At 45.2% G+C, this 23,527-nt stretch overlaps 1 protein-coding gene across 1 annotated transcript in view; it reads right to left on the bottom strand.

Moving 5' to 3' along the window:
- The window catches only part of CTNNAL1 (catenin alpha like 1), a 673,107-nt gene that overhangs the window by 294,250 nt on the left and 355,330 nt on the right, over nucleotides 1-23,527 (bottom strand). Inside the window, exon 4 of the mRNA XM_068123645.2 lies at nucleotides 16,077-16,196. Coding sequence (XP_067979746.2) covers nucleotides 16,077-16,196 — 120 coding nt within the window. The remainder of the gene's footprint in view (nucleotides 1-16,076; nucleotides 16,197-23,527) is intronic.

The raw sequence follows: 23,527 nt of genomic DNA, 5'->3' as shown, positions 1-23,527 counted from the left end.
AATTCTGCTCCTTCTATACTTCTCATTCCCTGAGGTATTCGCTGTCTAATAGACCGAAGGAGTGGTTCAAGGGCGACTATATATAAAATCCCAGAGAGGGGGCACCCTTGGTGAATACCCCGTTGGAAAGGAAAGGGAGAACATAACCTATTGTTGATCTTCATCATACATTGAGTATTATTGTACAGGAGTTTCACATACGAGATGAATGTTTCACCAAACCCCATTCCTTTCAGGACAGAAAAAGGTACTTGTGGTCAACACGATTGAAGGCCTCAGTTTGATCAAGAAACAGCAATCCAAACTCGTCACGCAGGAAATTATTGCATGAAATAACATCTCTTACCAAAAAAATATTATCATAAATAGATTTTCCAGGCACACAATAGGTCTGGTCCGGGTGTACAACTGAACTAATCACAGTCTTCATACGATTAGCAAGTACTTTAGAGAGAATTTTGTAATCAACACACAATAAGGAGACAGGTCGCCAGTTAGCAACCAGTTGAAGATTCCCAGCTTTTGGTAGCAAACAAACGACTGCTCGTCTACAAGACATTGGAAGTTCTGCGACACGTATGCTTTCATCGAGTACATCGAGTAAGTCAGGTCCCACAAAGGCCCTGAAGGTCTTGTAGAATTCTGCAGGCAGGCCATCTATTTCAGAAGCTTTCCCATCTTTCAGGCTCCGCACAGCTGCTTCAAGTTCATCAGCTGAAATTGGGGAATCGAGCATGCATCGCTCATCCTCCTCGACACTCGGAAGCCCAGCAGGTAACTCTCGTATCACCTCATTGTCCACGTTCTGAGGAGAATACAAGTTAGAATAGAACCCTTTCAGAGTACACCTGATCGCCTGCTGGGAGGTCACCAGCGACCCATTGGGAGTGAGTAAAGTATGAATTTGTTGTGACATTTTGAGGGAAGACTCTAACTTAAAGAACTCTTTGTTTGGCATGTCCAGAGTTAAATAGCTCATTCGCATTCGGACCAAGGCACCCATCGCCTGTTGCCATACCGTTTCCTCTAGCACTGCTTTCTTTGCCCATATTAGTTGGTCACATGCACCTCTCCCAACCTCGTCAACATTCTGTTCTCACGATATAATTTCAAATTTTAACTGATCGATTGATATTGATTGGATTTTAGTGGTGTATGCACTATATTCTTGACAGAAATTCTTAATTTGGGATTTTGCAATGTCCCACCACAGCCGGAGACTATCATACTCAGGTCTGGAGGAGCGAATTTTCTCCCACACGACATGAAAGGCCTCATTAAATTCCTTGTCATGCAAGAGACGAGTATTCAAAGACCAGTAAGCACTACCACCGGATGGAAAGGGTAATTTAAAGGACATTGAGAATAAACTGTGGTCTGTGAATCCAGTTGGTAAAATTTTGGAGGCAGACGCCACATTCAACATTGGCTTGTTCACATAAAATCTGTCCAGCCTTGCCATTGACATAATACCATCATTGCATCTACACCATGTATAACAGCGTGAGAGTGGGTGTTGTGATCTCCACACATCCTTAAACCGAAAGATGTTGATGGTGTCCTCTAGAGCTTCCGTAGAGGCAACATGAGGCAAATGACCATTCCTATCAATCGACGGACAAATTGTGCAATTAAAATCTCCCGCGATACAAATAAAGGCTGTTGCGTCCAGAGTTTTTACAAAATCCCGCAGAGTGGAAAAGAAAATTTTCCTCTCCATTGGGTCACACGGTGCATAAACATTCACTACTATAATCTTTTGGGTATGATAAAGAAATTCTACTGAGAACAAATGCCCTTTATAGATTTCTTTAAATGAAACCTGTTGAGCACAAATCTTATGACTTAGGCAAATGGCAACACCGGCCCGAGGTGTAGGGAACCCACTTAGCCACCATTGCCCTTTAAAAAGTTTCCCCCAATCGGCTACTTGAGCACTAGTAGCGTGGGTCTCTTGTAAGAGAATAATGTCAGCCTTTTCTTTCCCAACCGCTTGAATAGTTTGCACCCTCCGTAAGGGGGCACGACCCCCATTTATATTTAAGGATACAACATTTAGTTCCATAGTTGATTCTTCTGGGGGGGGGGGGGAAGTCCTCTTCCTCATTTAATTCCTTATTTGCCTTCGTGACGGCTTTCCTCAGCCGCTGAAATTCAGGTTCGGAGATTTCCACATAATCGCTCCTTTGCAGGAAAGGTTTTGCGGCTGCAAGGAAGGCCTGAATATTCGGAAAATGATCCTTAATTCGTACATGCCGTTGTCTGAAAGTTTCCCTCAAAAAACTCACAATATTTTCTTTTGAGATCTCCAAAGGCTGTTCTTCCTCCTGAGGGTGGGAAGCCCTGTCAACCATTGCCACTGGCTCCTCATGGCCGTAGTTAGAATTCCCTCAGTGACGCTAGTAACGAGTTCCTCCTGAACCTGTACAGAAACACCTGTTCCATCCCCATCTACCTTAGGTTCTTCATCCTCTTTATCCTCATGCATCATTGCAATGGGGGGGGAGGAGTCGTTATTAGTAGTAATGGGTATTTTGCATTCCCCATTAGAATTGATATGGTCATCAGTAGGCTGTTCGGTTTCGCAGGTTGATTTACAACCTTCAGGAAAAGGTTCCCCTTCATCCTGAGCAGGTGGTATCATGTCAGCCATAGTGTCACCACCTTGCTGATCTTCATGTGAAGGACTGTCTGAATCGTTTAAACTGCTTCCTGTCTGCACCACCAACACTTTAACACCTTTGTCCTCATTCCTCGTACCTAAAAGTGACCGTTTCAAATTTTCCCGAGACGCCGCATCTACAATCTGCTGCTCCTCACAAAACATTCCCTCTACAGGTAGAGGCTTCTCCCTTACATTTGCTGACTCATCGGTTGCACGATGGCCAGCTGTACTGGATGACTCATCGCTTACACGAAGCACATCCGTATGGGTCTCATCAGCACCACTCTTAGCCGTACCTTGATGGTCCGATGTAGATTCCCGCACTGAAGGCGAAACATCTATAGAATCATCCGTAGTGGTCACGGGGGGAGGTGGTCCGGCTGCTGTGGCATACGTTTTCTCCCCATCAGGACAATACTGCCGAGTGTGTCCATGTACACCACACCCGTAACAAATCAACCTCTCCGTTGCCGCAAAAATCCTGTGCTCACGTTTTGACGACTTAAAAACGAGAGAGACATTCAATTGCGTCAAACCATCCTTCAAAACAACATAACAAAACCGTCTAAACGTTTCGATATGCTTCAGCTTCCCGTCTGTGGTGCGAATGGAGGCTTGGATAATTCTCGACACCACAGTACCGTACTGACCGAGCTTCTGAAGAATCTCCTCATTAGACAGCGTCGGTAGAACGTTTGATAGTATTACCTTCGAGGCCGGAGTGTTCCATGGCGAAACCGGAACAAACTGGTCATTGCCCAAGGTGAGTCCGTTCTGCACGACGATGCGCGCGAAACGGACACGTGAAACGAAAACAACCACCTTGTGGTGCATTCGGGACGCTGCCCGTATGTTCTCACAACCGATCAATTCTCCGATTGCGAGGACACTTATGAGGCCAGTGCTAAGGCCTGCCTTTTTTACAATGAAAAAAGGTAAAAAATCAAACATTTGAACAGCCTTGGACGTGCACCTTCACCCCATGGCCAAGGCACACCGTCTATCAAGGCTGTCCCAATAACATTACACATGCACCTCAACCCCAAGGCTGAACCACATGGTCATTCAAAGACATGCATCACGACCCCGAGGGGCCACAATGCATGGTCATACAATCCCATGCATCCTGACTCAGGAGGGCCAGAACGCATGTCAGGTAACTAACGTCGCGAGGAGCGCCTCCTCCAGCGAAACATCTTCCGGTGGGACAAAACACATGCCGTGTTCATCTGTTAACCCCTCATCGGCGTCACGACCGGCATTACTTCGACTATTCTTGCTAGCCATTTGAAGTAACTAAACGAAAAATAACCAATAAATGGTACTGAGGTTTATAAAGCCTAAATAAATGAAAAAAGACAACAACAATAACTGGGAAAGAAATAAATCCCATTAACGACCTAAAGTGGCTAACTCTCCAGCGCACTTTCACTAAGAGTGAAAAATGGCGCTGTCTCTCCCTCTCTCGCTCAGTAGACAAGACGATAGAAAGGGACACCGACACTTGGACAGCAGAAAGGACCAAAAGGTAGGAAGAAGGAAAAAAAAAGCAACAAGAGACACAGCACGTACCGCAGTGACTGAGCAACAGAGCTGGCGCTCTCAAGTGCGTGCTAAGCGAGCGGCAGCTGTGCAAAGTGGGAGGAGAGAGAGAGAGAGAGAGAGAGAGAGAGAGAGAGAGAGAGAGACAGAGAGAGAGAGAGACAGAGAGAGAGAGAGAGAGAGAGAGAGAGAGAGAGAGAGAGAGAGACAGACAGACACAGAGACAGAGAGAGACAGAGAGAGAGAGAGCGACAGAGAGAGACAGAGAGACAGACAGAGAGAGACAGAGAGAGAGAGAGAGAGAGAGAGAGAGAGAGAGAGAGAGAGAGACAGACAGACAGACACAGAGACAGAGAGAGACAGAGAGAGAGAGCGACAGAGAGAGACAGAGAGACAGACAGAGAGAGACAGAGAGAGAGAGAGAGAGAGAGAGAGAGAGAGACAGAGAGAGACAGAGAGAAAGAGAAGGGGATGAAGCATATAAGTTGCAAGTAAGAGGGTTTGGTTTCTTATGTTTAATAGGGGTATAAAGGATCTCTCCTCTTGGGTAAGGATATAAGTTGACATGAGATAGTGGTGTACCTCCAACCTGAGGCCATGGAGGGAAGAGATGGATTGAAGTGACACTGCAAAGCAGTTCCACGAGTGAAAGAAAAGAGAAACAAAAGAGGGAAGGTGGGTTGTAAGCCTGGATTTTTGAGAATATATTCGGGATAGGGGACTGAAAGAACACATACATCATGGAGGACCGATGAGGAGGAGTTGCAGGGCTGAGAAAGCAAAGGGAGCAAAGACTGGAGGAGACGTGAGGATAGATAGCCTACCAATCTGTCTGCGATTTGAGAGAAACAGGCCTTGTGTTTTTTTAAACACAAAGTCAAGGCTCATGGAAGATTGAGATGTTCCTACCTCATTGTGGGAGATGCCAATAATACTGGGAGCATTAGATGCCACCGGATCCAGGAGAGACAGATATGAATTGGGCACATTAACAGCCCATAGATGAGGGCATACATACTACTCAACTGAGCTCTGAAAAAGAACGTCGAGGCTGTGAGTAGCTTTATGAGTAAAGGGATGAGGGGTGATACATCGGATGAAAAACCGATACTGATGGAGGTTGTGTCTATCTTTCTGGGTTATGAGAGGGAGTTTGAAAGTTTTTGCAATTTACATTCTTAGAGTGTTCTGAATTTGCAGTTTGGGCTGATATGCATTTTTGAAAGCCGCATATATACTTATTATAGCTCATGTCTAATTTCATATTTGCATTTCCATCTCTCGATAAATAATGCTGGTCTGGTCTTTTCAGTCATTCAAATGGGGACTTCTAAAAGCTTGAACAATGTGCTGTCATCATATTTTGATACATAAAGGTACAATTCCTTGGATGCCAAAACAGTTTGCAGAACTTGCAAATCAATATGGAATTTTTTTTATGACGGAGACAGGGATTCACCACTTGGGCCCTGAGACCAAGACCGAAACATGATGGTTATGAGTGACATCATCTGGGATTCAAAAGAGGTGCTGCTGATTGATTACATAGCGTACGGAAATATGATCGTTATTGAACACGAGCAGGAGTACCCGGCGATGTCCGGGTGTGGAGGGAGGCAGGAGAGAGAGAAGGTGAGGAAGAGAGTGGGGGGAGCGGGGGGTGGAAGGAGGTGGAAGGGTGGAGGTGAGGGAGAGGGAGGGAAAATATATACTACATATAAATCTTTGGGGGGTGGGGGCGGGGCTTTTGGCTTTGACAGGCCCCTCAGTTTTGTGGGAAGAGAGGAAGGGAAGAAGGAAAGATTTACCCGTGCAAAGAGTGCTTCATAACCTCAGTGTTGCCCAGGTAAAAAAGGAAATTGTAATAACCTCTGCCACCATCACCGGGTGGCACTACACGGTACACACTTACATAGAGAATTTACGCCCCTCTCCCGGTCCCCCACACCTCCACATGAGGTCGCGTTGACATAGCCTATGTTACCCCCCAGACAAAGTTGTATTTGTATTTGTACCCCGAGTCAAGTAGAAAGGCGTTTATAGCTGGAGTAACCCACGTTGCTCAAGCGAAAAAGAAACCTTAACATATTTGAAATGAGAGAAAATATAATGGACAAGTCAGGAGACGATGATGGTTCATGAGCGAGCGGTATTCAATCACAAAGGACGGATTACAACCGAAACAGACCCGGACTGGGGGGTCGGGGGCCCACGTGACAGGTGTCGGCCCCCGACATACGGTGTACATGCCTATTTACAAAGGGCCCCAATGCGCTGTGTGCGCAGGCCTTTAAGAGCCAGCTGTATGTAATTGTGTGTGGTGCTGGACTGGAAATGTCAAAACGAAGGTTACTGACCTTGAAATGAGAAAGAAAATAATGTATAATTAGTTATGAGGTTAGTTAGCTACACAATACCGAAAATTTGGTTCGATTCTGACAACTTTGAAAATTTGACCTTTGTGACCTTCAAAGGTCAAAGGTCGAAGATTCTGAAATTTGTTGGAAAACTTGTATTTCATGATGTATGTGATAATATAAGATCATGTACGACATTTCACCCTATCAGGAAGCGAACAATGTAATAAAACCATCAAAAATCGACTTTTGTAAATTTCGTGACCTTGTGACCTTGACCTTGGGGCGAAAATGAAAAATCGAGCTCCGTGGGGCTAGGCACATGACATTGGCCTAACCAAATATCGAAATCCCTGTCAGATTCCACCAAACCCCTCGGAGAAGATGTAGCTTGAACTCGATTACCCCCTAAAAAACAATCTTTTTCGGGTGTCGTTCCGCCCACAATGGGCGCAATACGCCCACTCTATGCAGGACACAACTAGATCATGATGTCAATCTCCCACCCAGTGTTTCATCAAGATTGGATGATATCATCAGGTAGTTATGCTGCGGACAGACACACACACAGACACACACCCATGACGAATATAGTGGTCACTCTGTGTAACGAACTCAAGCAGACTCCATCGTGCCGGAAGCGGAAAGCGCGTTTATTGACGCGGTGATGATTCACTCGTGTCTGACGAATAAGCGCGTCCGATAAACCACAACAACAATGCAAATACAAATCAGAATAATACGTTACATCCTCCTTTCTTTCAAGGAAGCCACTTTAAAGGAAACCAGCAAAGCAAATAACTCTATAAAGTAAAACTTACACTGAATTAATTAACAAACAGCATCACATTCAGATCACGTGAATCAATTGATTTAAATTTAAAGATCCAGACGTCTGGGAGGGTTAACCGCTCTGCCGCTCCTTGTGATGAACTTGGTATTTCTGGGAGATGCAGTGGCTCGAGGCGATGACACTGTTGGGAGACTTTGGGATTCAGATGCTTGCTCACTTGGACTTGGGGACTTGCAGCAGTTCCCCACTGGGGTGTCCTGTTGAGTGGTGGGATCAGGGAAGTCCCTCATGTCCTGGGAAGAGTAAAAGCGAGAGAGTGGCTGACTTCCCACCGGGCCAACATTGGCTGAATGAGGCACTCTGCGGAGATGGAGCCTGTTATGCCGGTACACATTGTTTGGGGTCCTCAGCAAATATGACCGGGGGCTGTTGTGGCGCGCCTCAACTACAGCCGGAATCCAATGCCTGGCCTCCGGGTTTGGCAACATCCTAACACTGTCTCCCGGCTGGAGCGGTGGCAAATCTGACATAGATGGCTTGTCATGATAGTATTTTTGTTTCTCCTTCTGTGTGTCAAGGCGTGATCTCACAAGGTGATGGTCATACCGCGCAGGCATGAGAAGAGTGCGGTTGCAAGGCAGTGTGTTTCTGGGGCGTCTTCCCATTAGGAGCTGAGCCGGGGACAAGTTTATTCCTTCAAGTGGAGTGGTGCGGTAGTCTAGCAGGGCTAAGTACTTATCTGCTGACTTCTTCCAGAGCCTTTTCACTGTCTGGATCGCTCTTTCTGCCTCTCCATTGGCACGTTGGTGCTTGGGGGACACAATGTCGTGAGTTATGCCATATTCTTTGCAAAACTGAGAAAATTCCTCTGACGTGTACTGACTTCCGGAATCGCTTCGCAGCTTCTCTGGAATACCATGTCGACAAAACTGCTGCTTGAGAGCTTCGATTACAGAGCGAGCTGTAATGTCCTTGAGGCAATCCACCTCCACAAACTTGGAGTAATATAATCGACCGTGAGCAAATACTGCTTTGATTCGAAGTCAAAAACGTCGCTTCCAACTTCGATGAATGGAAGATCAGGCGTGTAAGTCGGCAAGAGAGGCTCCCGTTGCTGAGCGCTTTGATACTCTGCACACTTGCAACAATTCCGTACAGTTTCTTCGATGTCAGAGTTCATTGAGGGCCAATACATGACCTCGCGAGCACGCTGCTTACACTTGTTCACTCCGAGGTGCGATTCATGAATCAAGCTCAGCATTCTCGGGCCGGGGCTTGGCGGCATGACAAGGCTCATGCCTTTGTAGACAACACTGTCTGAGACTGCCAATTGCGTTCTGGAGTCAAAGTACGGACGGACCTGTGCTGGGACTTCCTTTCGGGAGTCAGGCCATCCACTTGCAATGACACCGCAGAGAAGGCTCATTTGACTCAGAGTAGCTTCCTGGATTTCGAGGTATTTCCCACTCGTGATCGCAAGGAACTGGAACATGTTCACAGGCTCAAGGTCTTTCCCAGCTTCTGAGTCGGTGTCCGGTAGAGGTGCACGGGACAATGTGTCGGGGAGCACCATCTCAGAACCACGGCAGTAGTTAACCTCCAAGTCATACCGTTGAAGCTTGAGCAACATACGCTGTAAACGCATGGGAGAAGATAGGAGAGGCTTCTTGAAGATTTCCTCAAGGGGTTTATGGTCATTATATACCACTACTGATTTTCCAAAGATATAGTAGTGAAATGCTTCTGTTGCATGGACGATTGAGAGCATTTCCTTCTCAATCATAGCGTAGCGACACTCAGTATCGGTCATACTGCGTGATGTGAACGCTATAGGGTTGCCATTCTGGAGCAAACAGGCTCCTACAGCGTTTTGGCTGGCATCGGCTTGTATTTCAACTGGCTGACTTACATCGTAGTACTGAAGGACCGGGGCCGAAATACATGCTTGCTTCAGCTTCTTGAAGGACAGCTCCTGAGCTGACTGCCAGGAGAACTCCACGTCCGCCTTGCAGAGATCACGGAGAGGCTTGCTTGTGTCACTTAGGTTGGGGATAAACTTCCCTAAATACTGAACGAATCCAAGGAAACGCTTGACGCCTTGTTTGTCTGTTGGACGTGGCATTTTCTCAACTGCCTTCGTCTTGAATGGATCTGGTAGCACTCCTTCTGCAGTAAGCAGGTGGCCTACATAAGGGACTGAGGTTCGCCGGATGAGGCATTTTCGGAAGTTTAGTTGCAGGTTATAACTTGTAGCTCGTTGCATAACTCGCTTCAGTACACAGTCGTGGTGGGTGATGTCACGACCAGCAACTAAAATGTCATCCATTACCGCTGTTGCCCATTCTATCCCTTCTAGCATCTGGTCCATGATTCGCTGGAATATCTCCGGCGAGCACCTCAATCCATAAGGGAGACGCAGCCAGCGGTATCTCCCTACAGGTGTATTGAACGTGGTCAAGAATGAAGAAGGCTCGTCAAGGCGAATTTGCATGAACCCACTGCGGGCGTCAAGCACAGAAAATACTTTGGCTCCAGGGATTTGAGCTAAAACTTCCTGAACAGTTCTCATTGGGTAGTGCTCACGTTTTGTGCACTTGTTTAAGTCTTTGGGGTCTATACAGATGCGGACTTTGCCGTTGCGAAGAGCTACTACCATGGAACTCACCCACTCAGTCGGTCGTTCTACCTTCGCGATGTGACCTTCGGTGACCATCTCTTGTAGCTTGTCAACTATTTGCTCTCTCAATGCTGCAGGCTGTCTGCGAGGAGCGTGAACTACTCCCTGTGACCCTTCTACAAGCTTGATCCGATAAGTTCCGGGAAGAGTTCCAGTTGTCTTGGCAACTTCTGGAAACTCAGAGATTACTGCTTCCTGAGACACATTGACTAGAGGCTGAACAAGAGACAACTTATCGAGCTTGACAATGAGGCCTAGGGCTTCCGAGGTAGCGCCTGACATTACATTCTCCTGATCGAGGTCAATGACCTCAAAACTGGCTCTAACGGTCTTGTTTTTGTGAGAGAGAGGGAGTGTCACGGTACCGACAGGATGGATAGTATGGTTCGAGTATGTTTTAAGAACTTTATGCGACGATTGTAGATCGCCTGCGAGGTGCTGGACTAACTGGTAGTCGTTGAGTGTTAGTGTGTTGCACCTTGCACCCGTGTCAATCCGGAACCGAGTCGGCTGACCCAGCAACGTGACGGTCTGTGCCCACTTGTCATGAGTAGCCGTATTGATGCTTGGTTGTAGAGCGGAGATCCTTAAAATTTCAGATTCCTTGACGAGTTCTTGAGGAAGATCTACATGATCTAGACTGGTCTCCTCATCAAGGGACTTTAGGTCGCGCAGTCTCTTCCGACACGCCACAAACCAGTGACCAGGCTTCTTGCAGTAGGAGCAGCTAGAATTAATTGCTGGACACTTGGCTTGCCTGTGCACTGACTGGCCACATTTGCTGCAGGGACCGTCATTCCGAAACCGATTCTCAGCTTTGAACAGCTCGGTGGCTTGTGTATGCCTATCAGGCTTGCTCTTACAACGTTGAGTCTGGTGCTGAGTTCGTTCGTTTTCAGATCTGAGGGCTGAGATGAGAGCATCTTCATCTCGGACTATTCTCATATGTTTCTGCGAGAGCTCTAGCTGTTGGCCAATTTCTATAGCTTTAGCTAGTGAGAGCTCCTCACCCCTATCGAGTAATTTCTCTTGGACCCTCTTATCATGGCTGCCATCAATGATGCAATCGACGATTATGTCGTCTGGGTCTTGGTAATCGCAATCCATGAGAATTATCCTCAGATCTTTTATGAAATGATCAAAAGACTCACCACTCCGCTGGCGCCTTTGTTTCAGTCGGTGTCTGGCAACTCTTTTGTTCTTTCTGGGCTGCACATAGTTCTGGAATTTGTTCAGCACTTCCTGCGGGTCGTCTTTCTCTCCTTCCTCCCAAGATAGAGTTTGGTAGATTTGACGACCTTGTTCGCCGATCCACGTTCCGAGCCATCCTGCTTGACGAGGCTTCGTTATGTCTGCGAGCGGCCCTGACAAGACAAAACTGATGTGATTTCTGAACCGGCAAAACTCCTGGTAGAGATCCAGACTCTCCCAGTCGATCGAGGGATGATCAAAGTTTGGAGATGCCATATTTATGGAGACGAATGGCGGCTTATGGCGTGAATATCAACGAACTTCTGACACCATGTAACAAACTCAAGCAGACTCCATCGTGCCGGAAGCGGAAAGCGCGTTTATTGACGCGGTGATGATTCACTCGTGTCTGACGAATAAGCGCGTCCGATAAACCACAACAACAATGCAAATACAAGTCAGAATAATACGTTACACTCTGTTTGATAACTCGTGAACCAAAAAGCAATTACATCCAAATCAGAATCCATCACAAATGTCAAATCACCATTTTACCTTTTCGTTGAATATATGCTGGTGAATGTGCTGTTCATCACGTTTCTGAGTTAAGTTTGATGATGGTCAGGAAGAAGAAGAAGCCTTACCACCAAATTTGACCGCTTCCGGATTTTTTTGATTATTTATGTTCAAATGTCTGGTGATTGATTTGTATTTGTTTATGCTAATGTGTACTTGTATATAACTGTCATTAATCAAAAAGGCTTCGGCACTATAGAGAAATTATTTTAAAATCCCCAAAAACGAACTTTTTTTTTTTCAAAACGGCAAAACCACAGGCCCTCTTACATACTGTTGTGTATATGAGAATGTTTTTTTTTGTTGTTGTTGTTGTAGTGTAAATTGTTGTAAAGATCACCCTTTGTAAATGTCATGATCCTTGTAAATACCTCCGTAGTGTATAGGTCAAAGGGCGTCTCGGTAGTTATTCCATGAAACACCACATTGCAGGACCCGATAAAACCCTTGTTCAGTAGCTTATATCTTATTATGTGTCTTAGGGTAAGGCCGTGTCTCCCATTAATTTAAATACTCCATTGCACCAAGTGAAATAAGAGTAGATCCCCTTTCATTTCATTTCAATGGCCAACTGCATTTTGGGCGGTTTTCTTCAACCACCATTGGCCACAAGGCAAGGTTGGGGAAGAAAGGCGTGCCCGCCCGTCGTCATCAAGGGCGGAGCCATAGGGTCGCGCGACCAACCAGGGCCGAGGTGAGGACACCGATGGGCGTGACCTGAAAGCCGGCGGCTTATTCGCTGGAGGCGTTATAAAAGCGCGGGCGAAAGAGTGATGAGGAGCGCGTAGAGAGGTCCATGACAAGAGCTGAGTTGGTCGTCAGGGGTGGTCAGTGGTTGCGTTGAGTGGTTGCGTTGAGTTGTCGGTGGAGAAAGAGTGGTTGGACCAAGAAAGAGAGAGAAGAGAACCCGTCTCGCCAGACCCCCCACCAGCGCGTCGGCTCCACCAAGCAGCTCCGACCCGTGATCCCGCGCACACGACAGGCTCGGTGGCATCAGCGGCCGTCGAGGTCCAGCCCGACGTCCCGTGCGGGATCAAGCTCCAGCCAGCTCCGTGCCGTCCTCCCCCTCCAGCCACACACCTCCTTCCAGCCAATCCACTCTGCAATTCCCCGCGTGAGTCTGTGTCTTCGTTTGTTCTGTCCTGGGTAGTAATTAAGCCTGTTAGGTAAGCTAGTATTTTCCCTGTGTCTCTAAAAGCTTCTGTATATTATTTTATTATCTTTCCTTCTCCTTGGTTACTTTGAGCCTGTAAATAGTAATAAATAGTAATCATATTTCAAACCTTTCTTTGCCTTCGTCTTCCTTTTCTTCACATCCGTGTCGTCTTAGTCTTTTCCCGATTGAATAGCGGTGGCGCGATACAGCCAACGTCTGGGTAAATCGGGTTTAGTCGGGGAACAACTGTTCGGCCGTGGTTATCCCTCCGCTCGGTAAAAATAACATCCTAATCCGCGGACCGCAACAATACGTAGTAGATTATGATGATTTGTTGGCCTGACTGCATGAGGCCTGCCACTAAAATCCCCAGGGGATGTTGATTTGTGATGTTCTGCTGCTGCATGACAACCCACTAGTTCACAAGGCTGGATTTTGCACAGGCCACCATTCGCCTGTGTAGTTTCCAACGGTTGAATCAACCACCCTGTAGCCCAGCCAGGCTAGGCCTTGAGTGACTGTTATCTGTTCCGACATCTGAGGTGCATGGTAAACAGTTTCAGGATGATGATTCTTGGAAGTCCATATTGAGGAGTTGTTCAAGGAGTAGTCAGATTAGGATATATATTGCTCGTTTGGAAATAAAATTTGTTAAGTGTATTGAGAAGAAAAGTGGAAAAGGAAAAGGAAAACAAATTGGCTAAGTGCAAACACACCTTCAAATTCTGTTTTCTTTCTTGACAGCCCCTGTAGTGTCCATCTTGTTTATGTAGCCCCTGTAGTCTCGCTGTAGTCTCCCTGTAGTGTCACTGTAGTATCCATGTAGTGTCCCTGTAGTGCCCCTGTAGTGTCCCCGTAGTATCCCTGTAGTATCCCTGTAGTATCCCTGAAGCATCCGTGTAGTGTCCCCGTAGTATCCCTGTAGTATTCCTGTAGTATCCCTGTAGTATCCCTGTAGTGTCCCTGTAGTGTCCATGTCGTGTCCCTGTAGTATCCATGTAGTATCCATGTCGTGTCCCTGTAGGATCCATGGAGTGCCCCTGCAGTGTCCATCCGCGTACTCCAACCTTCTCCAGATCTCCTGATGTCCCTATTCCCTACTGTTGTGCTTCCTTCTCCTGCCCCCTCGTGTTTACTGCTTCCTTTGTTATATATTATAAGTGTTCGCTCTTATACGAGCCTCCACTAAGTATACAAAAAAACGAAACTTATTAAATATAGAAATAAAGTTGAAAATTTGTTTTCTTGTATCTATGTATATACCAGGGACAAAAACATTTTGAACATTCCTTGTATATGTTTGTTTGGCCAATCTGTTCAGGCATTCTGTTTCTAATGTAAACATCACTTTTGAGACTTTCTTCGTTCGAATGCAGCACAAGGCTGTGGGGTAGCATCACTGGCTGAGGGTGCGGCTGTGCCGCTGATGCAGTGCCCTCGTCTGGTTATGGCATGGATCTGTAATTTGCTCATGGTGCCAGGGATAACTTGCGTACTCTTCGTTAAGGGCACCATGGGACCTTTAACATCCACCAACGAATGCTAACCAGTTTAACGTCCATCCAAGCGAAGGCACACACATTGATGAATCACCCTGCCTATGAATCCCCAGGATGACGGTTTATAGCTGTGTCGGGATTCGAACCCAGGCTAGACAGCTTCGAGGCGAGTGTGCGTATTTCTCGGCCATCGCCCCTTAGCCCACTTTTGAGATGATAGTCAATTATGATACAATAGCTTGTCCAGAAATGTTTCGCTATCTTGGTGGTTTGCCAAATGCTCATTAAACGTACCATATAGAGTTCTTGGCAAAGAAATAAAGGGGAAAAAACTCCATTCCCACTCGGCTCATTTTTGAAAAATGTAGCAATTTGTCACGATTTGGAATCATGTACTGTACTGCCTACAAAAAATGAAGTCTTGGGAAATTGGGAAACAAAACCACAATTGGGAAACATTTTGTTGTGTGTTTTGTTATTGGGAAGAAATTTTGAAGTTTGGGAAGAAGAACTGATTGAAGAATTGAAATTGAAGAATTGGGAAGAAGAACTTTTGGTAAAAAAATATTTTACTCAAACATTTTAGTCTCCGCACGCAAGTGGAATAATTCACTGCGCGGGTTGTTGACTTTTGGGAAGAACTGATTGAAGAATTGAAATTGAAGAATTGGGAAGAAGAACTTTTGGTAAAATAATATTTTGCTCAAACGTTTTAGTCTCCGTACGCAAGTGGAATAATTCACTGCGCGGGTTGTTGAATTTTTGGGAAGATGAACTGATTGAAGAATTGATTAATTGAAGAATTGGGAAGAATAACTTTTGGTAAAAAAAATATTTTAATCAAACGTTTTAGTCTCCGCACGCAAGTGGAATAATTCACTGCGCGGGTTGTTGAATTTTTGGGAAGAAGAACTGATTGAAGCATTGATTAATTGAAGAATAGGGAAGAATAACTTTTGGTAAAAAAATATTTTACTCAAACATTTTAGTCTCCGCACGCAAGTGGAATAATTCACTGCGCGGGTTGTTGAATTTTTGGGAAGAAGAACTGATTGAAGAATTGATTAATTGAAGAATAGGGAAGAATAACTTTTGGTAAAAAAATATTTTGCTCAAACATTTTAGTCTCCGCACGCAAGTGGAATAATTCACTGCGCGGGTTGTTGAATTTTTGGGAAGAAGAACTGATTGAAGAATTGATTAATTGAAGAATAGGGAAGAATAACTTTTGGTTAAAAAAAATTTTACTCAAACGTTTTAGTCTCCGCACGCAAGTGGAATAATTCACTGCGCAGGTTGTTGAATTTTTTTTGAGAAAGTTAATGGCAAATGTAGCAGCTGTATACAAACTACAAGAAAAATGAAGGGGAATTTACAAAAAAAAAGTTTACCAAAAAAATAAGTTTCCCCAAAAAAAAGTTTTTGCATGTTTACAAAAAAGTAAGGGGTCATAAAGAAGTGAGCACCACAAAATGTAGCCCAACTAGCCGTAGTGGTGGGCCCTTACGTTTCCTACGACACTATGGGTAAACAAAATTTTAAAAGGACAAAGCACCAAACAATTTGCCAAATGCTATTGCTTCAAAACATGGCTGCATAAAAAGCATGTCGTGTACTCACATTTTGCCGATCACCGGTCAAGTGAGCAAACTCCACCATTTCATTACCAAACTGGCTGAACACCTGTACGAACTCCTGGAAGCTGTCCACGCTCTCAAGCAAGGCCAGGCTGGACAGCACCTGGAAAAAGGCACCGTGACATGCACCGTTTCAAGTCATTCACGTTTTATCAAATTGTGCCATTTAAACAAAAAACTTCCAAAAATAAGTAACATTGTGGCTGGACTGCAAAGGACAGTTTCAAATTAATATTCTCATTTTGGAGGCTACATTATGGGGATCTATGCCTCCATAAATAAAAATTTTGTATGCAGTCCTTATCCCTAGCCTACTCAAGGAGTGGACCTTCCTGTGGGTATATAAAAAAAATTTTTTATTGAAGGATAAAATGTGGGCTTCCAGTCTGGTGGGAAAAAATAAAATAAAACTTCTTGATCCTACATCCAGCTTTCATTAAGCCAGAACTTTGCACTTTGGTCGAGTCTGTACGGAGTCTATATCTACATAATCTCCTCCCTGGCATTCATGAAACTGAATATTGGAGCATCAAGACATTCCCCGCCCCCCCCTAACCCCCCACCCCCGCAATTCCCCCACATAGGGAGGATTCACACATTTGCAACACTTTGTGTCCATGGTGGAACTATTAAATGTTAATATTATCACACAAACACATCAACAAACATTAACAAGTCCAATTATTTATTTATTTATTGCACAAAATGTGCAGATTATATTAATTCCTGAAGTTGAATGAAGTCTCATGCAAGGTGCTTATGGTTACAACACAAGTACGTTGGGGGCAACCGGCAAGGCCATCGACTTTTGGAAACAAGAAAAAAAAGGCTTACAGCCGGGACAAGGACACAAACCCAGTTCAAAAGTACAGATGAAAAGCGAGGACAAAATACGTGAAAAGAAAAGTACAGCGTAAACTAGGAGCAGCACTCGGTAGAGCGCATGCCTCCGTCAGGTTGAACAGTTTACATTTTGCATCCCACCGATAGGCTGGATCTGGATTCAGACCTGAACCAAAATCAGCTTGGTCTTGTCATCTAAATAACTCATCCACTTCATTTGTCATAATCGGTCCACAACTTCTTGAGATATCGTAGTTTTAGCCCGACCACTAAACGGTGACTAATCACTTAAAATAATTCTCAAATTCAGATATATTCCCTAAATTGAATCAATTCTCCCTCGTCACATACCCAACCTGTCCACCAAGTTTCATTCGAATCTGTCCAGAACCTTTTGAGATATCGTGTTCACAGACAGACAGACAAACATTTTAGGTCGTACGTTGCAGACAGCAACTGCCCGTTGTACTACCGTTCGGACGTAGGAGCGTTAAAGTGGTGCCCGGAACAATCTTACACTCTCCGTGTCGGGATTGCTGCTCTTACTTTCTGTCTCAGTCACACTATAGCTACCGGGTTAGCTTTCATGTCTGTTTCTCGCAAACAATCACCATACACTTTTCTTCCTAATTTTCACTCCTCACCTTTATATTCTCTCTCTTTTATTTTTTTCCATGCGCAAAAACACTTAGACTATGCTCTCTTTTTCACTTTTCGAGCAATACAGCTCTTTTATTTAAGGGCTGGCCTCGATGAGGACAAACCAGTCCGTCACTGGAGCCTTCAACATAAAAATAAAAATAAACAAGCGTTACGCCTCGGTCCCCCGTCGGTGAAGTGATTCGAGTTGACAAAGTGGAAGACGCAGGAAACATGGAAGAGACGATAATATTTGCGAGTGGGTTGGAGACACACCCACACACCAGATTCGAAGTTAGTCGTACGTTTATTGTCCCCCGTCGCACCGCGTAGCGAAAGGGGGACTATGGTTTTCCCCTCCGTCCGTGTGTCCGTCCATCCGTCCGTCCGTCCGTCCGTCCGTCCGTGCGTGCGTGCATGTGGGCGTGCGTGTGTGCGTGCGGGCGTGCGTGCGTGCGTAAGCGAAGGACCGCATTCGAATTTGGTGTGTGGGTGCAACCCACGTCAAAATCCAAGATGGCCGCCGCCATGTATGTCTGATGCCATGTATGTCTGAACCTTGTGAGCTAAATATCTTGAAAAATAAGCGAAGTACCAACTTCTAATCTGGTGTGTGGGTGTACCTAGGCATAAGGAAGAACGCTATTGAAAATTGGGTCGCCACGTCCAAATCCAAGATGGCCGCCACCATATATATGTCTGAACATTTTGAGCGAAATATCTTGAAAAATAAGCGAAGTACCAACTTATAATTTGGTGTGTGGGTGTATCTCGGCATAAGGAAGAAGGCTATTGAAAATTGGGTCGCCACGTCCAAATCCAAGATGGCCGCCACCATATATATGTCTGAACATTTTGAGCGAAATATCTTGAAAAATAAGCGAAGTACCAACTTATAATTTGGTGTGTGGGTGTATCTAGGCATAAGGAAGAACGATGTTTAAAATTGGGTCGCCACCTCAAAATCCAAGATGGCCGCCGCCATGTATGTCTGAACATTGTGAGATGAATATCTTGAAAAATAAGCGAAGTCCTAACTTCTAATTTGGTGTGTGGGTGTATCTCGGCATAAGGAAGAAGGCTATTGAAAATTGGGTCGCCACGTCAAAATCCAAGATGGCCGCCACCATATATATGTCTGAACCTTATGAGCGAAATATCTTGAAAAATAAGCGAAGTACCACCTCCTAATCTGGTGTGTGGGTGTATCTAGGCACAACAAGAACGCTGTTTAAAATTGGGTCGCCACGTCAAAATCCAAGATGGCCGCCGCCATGTATGTCTGAACCTTGTGAGATGAATATCTTGAAAAATAAGCGAAGTCCCAACTTCTAATTTGGTGTGTGGGTGTATCTCGGCATAAGGAAGAAGGCTATTGAAAATTGGGTCGCCACGTCCAAATCCAAGATGGCCGCCACCATATATATGTCTGAAACATGTGAGCAAAATATCTTGAAAAATAAGCGAAGTACCAACTTCTAATCTGGTCTTTGGGTCTAGGCACAAGGAAGAACGCTATTGAAAATTGGTTCGCCACGTCAAAATCCAAGATGGCCGCCGCCATGTATGTCTGAACCTTAGCAGAATAACTTGAAAAATAAGCGAAGTACCAACTTCTAATCTGGTGTGTGGGTGTATCTAGGCATAAGGAAGAACGCTCTTGAAAATTGGGTCGACACGTCAAAATCCAAAATGGCCGCCTCAATGTACGCCTGAACCTTGTGAGCGAAATATCATATCATAGCATGTTTTCTGCGTCTTCCACTTTGTCAACTCACATCACTTCCCCGACGGGGGACCGAGGCGTAACACTTGTTTTACAAGATATTCCGCTCACAAGGTTCAGACATATATGGTGGCGGCCATCTTGGATTTTGACGTGGCGACCCAATTTTTAATAGCCTTCTTCCTTATGCCTAGATACACCCACACACCAGATTAGAAGTTGGTACTTCGCTTATTTTTCAGGATATTCCACTCACAAGGTTCAGACATACATGGCGGCGGCCATCTTGGATTTTGACGTGGCGACCCAAGTTTCAATAGCGTTCTTCCTTATGCCTAGATACACCCACACACCGGATTAGAAGTTAGTAGTTCATTTATTTTTCAAGATATTCCGCTCACAATGTTCAACGCACGCACACACGCATGCACGCACGGACGCATGGACGCACAGGAAAACCATAGTCCCCCTTTCGCTCCGCGGTGCGACGGGGGACAAAAACACAAACAGACACGGGTGAAAACAGAACCTCTGCCCACCTTCGGTGTTGGAGGTAATGAGGCTATCAAAGAGATGTGGAAATGTATGACATCCACAAAACTAGAAAAAGCAGTCAGATTGCAAACCCTCGCCAGGATGTGTTTACAGTGGTTTTTAAGGCTTTTGTGTTAAAACAAATATGGCGGCCGAACCACGTGACCGATGACGTCATCATTATTATTTTCTCCACCAATTTATCCCTTAGATGACGCTCAATAAATTTCACCTTGATCGGATGAAGTTTTTTACTTGTCGAATTATGACGTCATAAAGGAGGAACCGATGACATCATCATTCGCATATGTTATTTTGCATGGAGAGGTCTTTACAATGAGACATGTCTCAATTTGTTCTGTGCAGTGCTTTTGGAGATATGGAGGTGCAAAGTTTTTGGGTTTTCCAAGATGGCGCCCATACCACGTGACCGATGACACCATAATTGTCACAAAAAAATATACAGGTGGAGTTGCACCTTTGGTGAAAATTTCCAGTCAATCGGACAAACTGTTGCAAAGAAAAGCATATTTATTCTGTGCAGACAAACAAACAGACAGACAAACAAACAGACATACAAAAACCCCCTTGTAGGTAACCCCCTTGTCTTTGACCCCCCCCCCCCCCCCCCCTCCAGGTCTACTGTCTTGTATCCATGTGTCAAGTTTCAGAACAATCAGCCAGGTGATAAGGGAGGAGTATCAAAAATAGCAAAAGGTTAATGGATGACCGGACAGACGGACGGATGGACAGACGATAACAACCAATTTTATAAGTTCATCTCTTTGACAATCGACATGAGATGACGTCACTAGAAAGCATCAAAATGTAAAGCCTGTCCGCATCCGAGTTGTACTCGAAATAAACTCGACGAAAACGACAGTGAAAAAAAATTGTACATCATATTAATTGATGTTCTCCATATTCTCATAATAAAGATTTGTTGAAGATTTCATGACAAAAGCTAAATTGGTAAAAAATCAAACGAAAGTTAATTCCTGTACAGATACACTGAAGCTCAATGGTAAATAAATAAACACAGAAGCGATTACACAAAGGGATGCCTCGTCCTTGACGCGCTGTGACGGAACTAATAAGGGCTATATAGTCACTATAACTTAGCCCTTTCACATTTTGACACAATCATTCATTATTTTTTCCAAATTGTCAATAAAAATTTGTCGAAAATTTGATGACAAAAGCTCCAATGGTAAAAAAAGGTTATGGCCTGGACGTACATACACATACATGCACACACACACACACACACACAGATGCACGCACACACACGCAGATGCACGCACACACATGCACGCATGCACACACGCATGCACGCACACACACGCACGTGCACACGCATGCACGCACACACACGCACGTGCACACACACACACGCACGCACACACACACGCACACACACACGCACACACACACGCACGTGCACACACGCAGATGCATGCACACACACGCACGCATGCACACATGCATGCACACACGCACACATACATGCACACACACACATGCATGCGCGCACACACACACACACACACACAAACACACACACACACACACACACACACGCACACACACATTGTTACGGGTTCGTCACTTCTGTTGTGGTTTTCATCCACTGTAAACATTTTTGATTCCATGTACTATTATTGTTGTCGTTTAAGGGAAATAGATATTACTATTTTCAAAACATAAAAAGTCAATGTTTTAAATGAAACAGGAACCGGACGATGACGAAGAGGAAGAAGAGGAAAAGAAGGTGGAGCGAGTGAGTCGGACAAGAAGGAGCCGAGCTACTTGCGGTCTGGAGCGAACGTTGGCGAGCAAGACTCACGAGTGAACTTTGGGTTTCCCAGGAAAGGGATTCCTGCGACAGAGTTGTTATCGCTGTGACAGATCAACCTGCGTGTTAGGTTTTGCGGTCGATTCCGAAGAGAATCATTGGACTGCCGTTACGTCTCGAGTACAGGCCGTTGGCCATTTTGACTTGCGCGCTTTGTGCATCGAGCAAGGTTTCTTTGCTTCGCTTCAGCCATTCTCACCGCATTCAGACGATTATCTGGTGTGTACGTGTGCAACGTGGATTTTGAAGGTAAATCTGAGGCTCGCCGACTGTGAGCCGTGAAACATCCATACCCGAGGGTGTGATTTCACAGTCGCCTGGAGGGCGCCTTTGGATTTCCCAGTCGCCTTGAGGGCGCCGTGGTGCAGCTTTGGCCACGTGGCTGTGACCATCATCCGAACGGGATTCTGGTCTCGATTAGACATCGTTCTGACGATCGCTGGAGCGGATCGACTTTGGCTTGAAGCCGGGATCGACTTCGGCTTGAAACCGGAATCAACTTTGGTTTGAAGCAGGGAAAGAGACATTGGGAATGTTCTTGGTTCACTCACTTAGAGCACAGTGAGTTATATTGTACGAACTTGATGGTACCATCATAGGAATGATATACTATTTGTTGTACAATTGATTACTATTGTTTTTGTGTTGTTATTCTTGTGTGATCTTAATACAATATTTGTTGGTTGGTAACAATTGGTGTGACTTCACCATTGATCTTTGATATACAGAATAACACATTTTTCTGCGGTGACTCCTCTCGGGACTCAGAGGTACACCATGACCAGGGGGTTGGGGAGGAGCACGTAACACACACACACACACACACACACATGCATGCACGCACATGCACACACACACATGCATGCACACACACGCACACACATGCATGCACACACACATGCACACACACACACATGCACCTGCACGCACTCAAATGCACGCACACACACGTGATTGTAGAACCTCGCCTCATGGGGGGGGGGGGGGGGGGACGGTCTAATAAAAATTAGCAATATTAACAAAACCACTAATTCAGACAATTCCCGGAACCAAAATCCTCTGATTTTGAAGAAAGTTTCTCTGACAAAGCAGATGACGCCTGGTTCAAAGGAACCTGGGACTGGATCCCTTTTTCCAGCCAACTGGGAGTTTTTTTTTCCAGCCATCACCTGAACACCACAACCACATTCCTCCTCTTTTCCCCTTGCGGAGAGCATGCAACCATTTTAACTGCAATAATTTTCACATTTTTCATCTTATTATTTCTCTCAGCCCAATGACACGTCGTTTAATATTTTTGACTTATCTTCATTCTTAATGAAGTTTGTTTTTTGTTTTGTTTTTTGTTTGTTTTTTGTATACAAGATCAAGGCTAGTGTAAGAGCTAACATTAATCACATAAAAACAAATGGACACACAAAACATATTGTCGTGCGAATCCCTCCGGTTAATACCAGGGACCGCGGAAGACCATAACAGCTTTAACGGAGGCGACGATCAATACGGACTTTACTATCAAACGCGGGAAGAGCAGAAGGGAAGAGGAAGAAGCGGGAGCGTGCAACTGTGGAAGGCGAACAAACTCAAATGGCACAAGATTTGCAGGGAACGGAAAATAATACAAGGGTTTATTTGCAAAGGTAGGGACAGGGAAACGCGATATTAAATAAAAGTTCTAAATTGGGACGTCCCCACAACTCACTTCAGTAACGAACAAGGGAAGATGAATTAATAAAAGGAAACGTCGTGTACTTGTAAATGTGGGGTGTGGGTGCAGCCTTGTCTCGTCTGTCGTCTTGTATTGTCTGCCGTCCAAACACGACTCCGTTCGGCCCCG

Source organism: Myxine glutinosa, chromosome 7 (genome assembly GCF_964187855.1).
Source record: "Myxine glutinosa chromosome 7, kmMyxGlut1.1, whole genome shotgun sequence".
NCBI lineage: Eukaryota > Metazoa > Chordata > Myxini > Myxiniformes > Myxinidae > Myxine > Myxine glutinosa.
The sequence above is the reverse complement of the archived record's forward strand: the minus strand, read 5'-3'. Positions and strand labels throughout refer to the sequence as shown.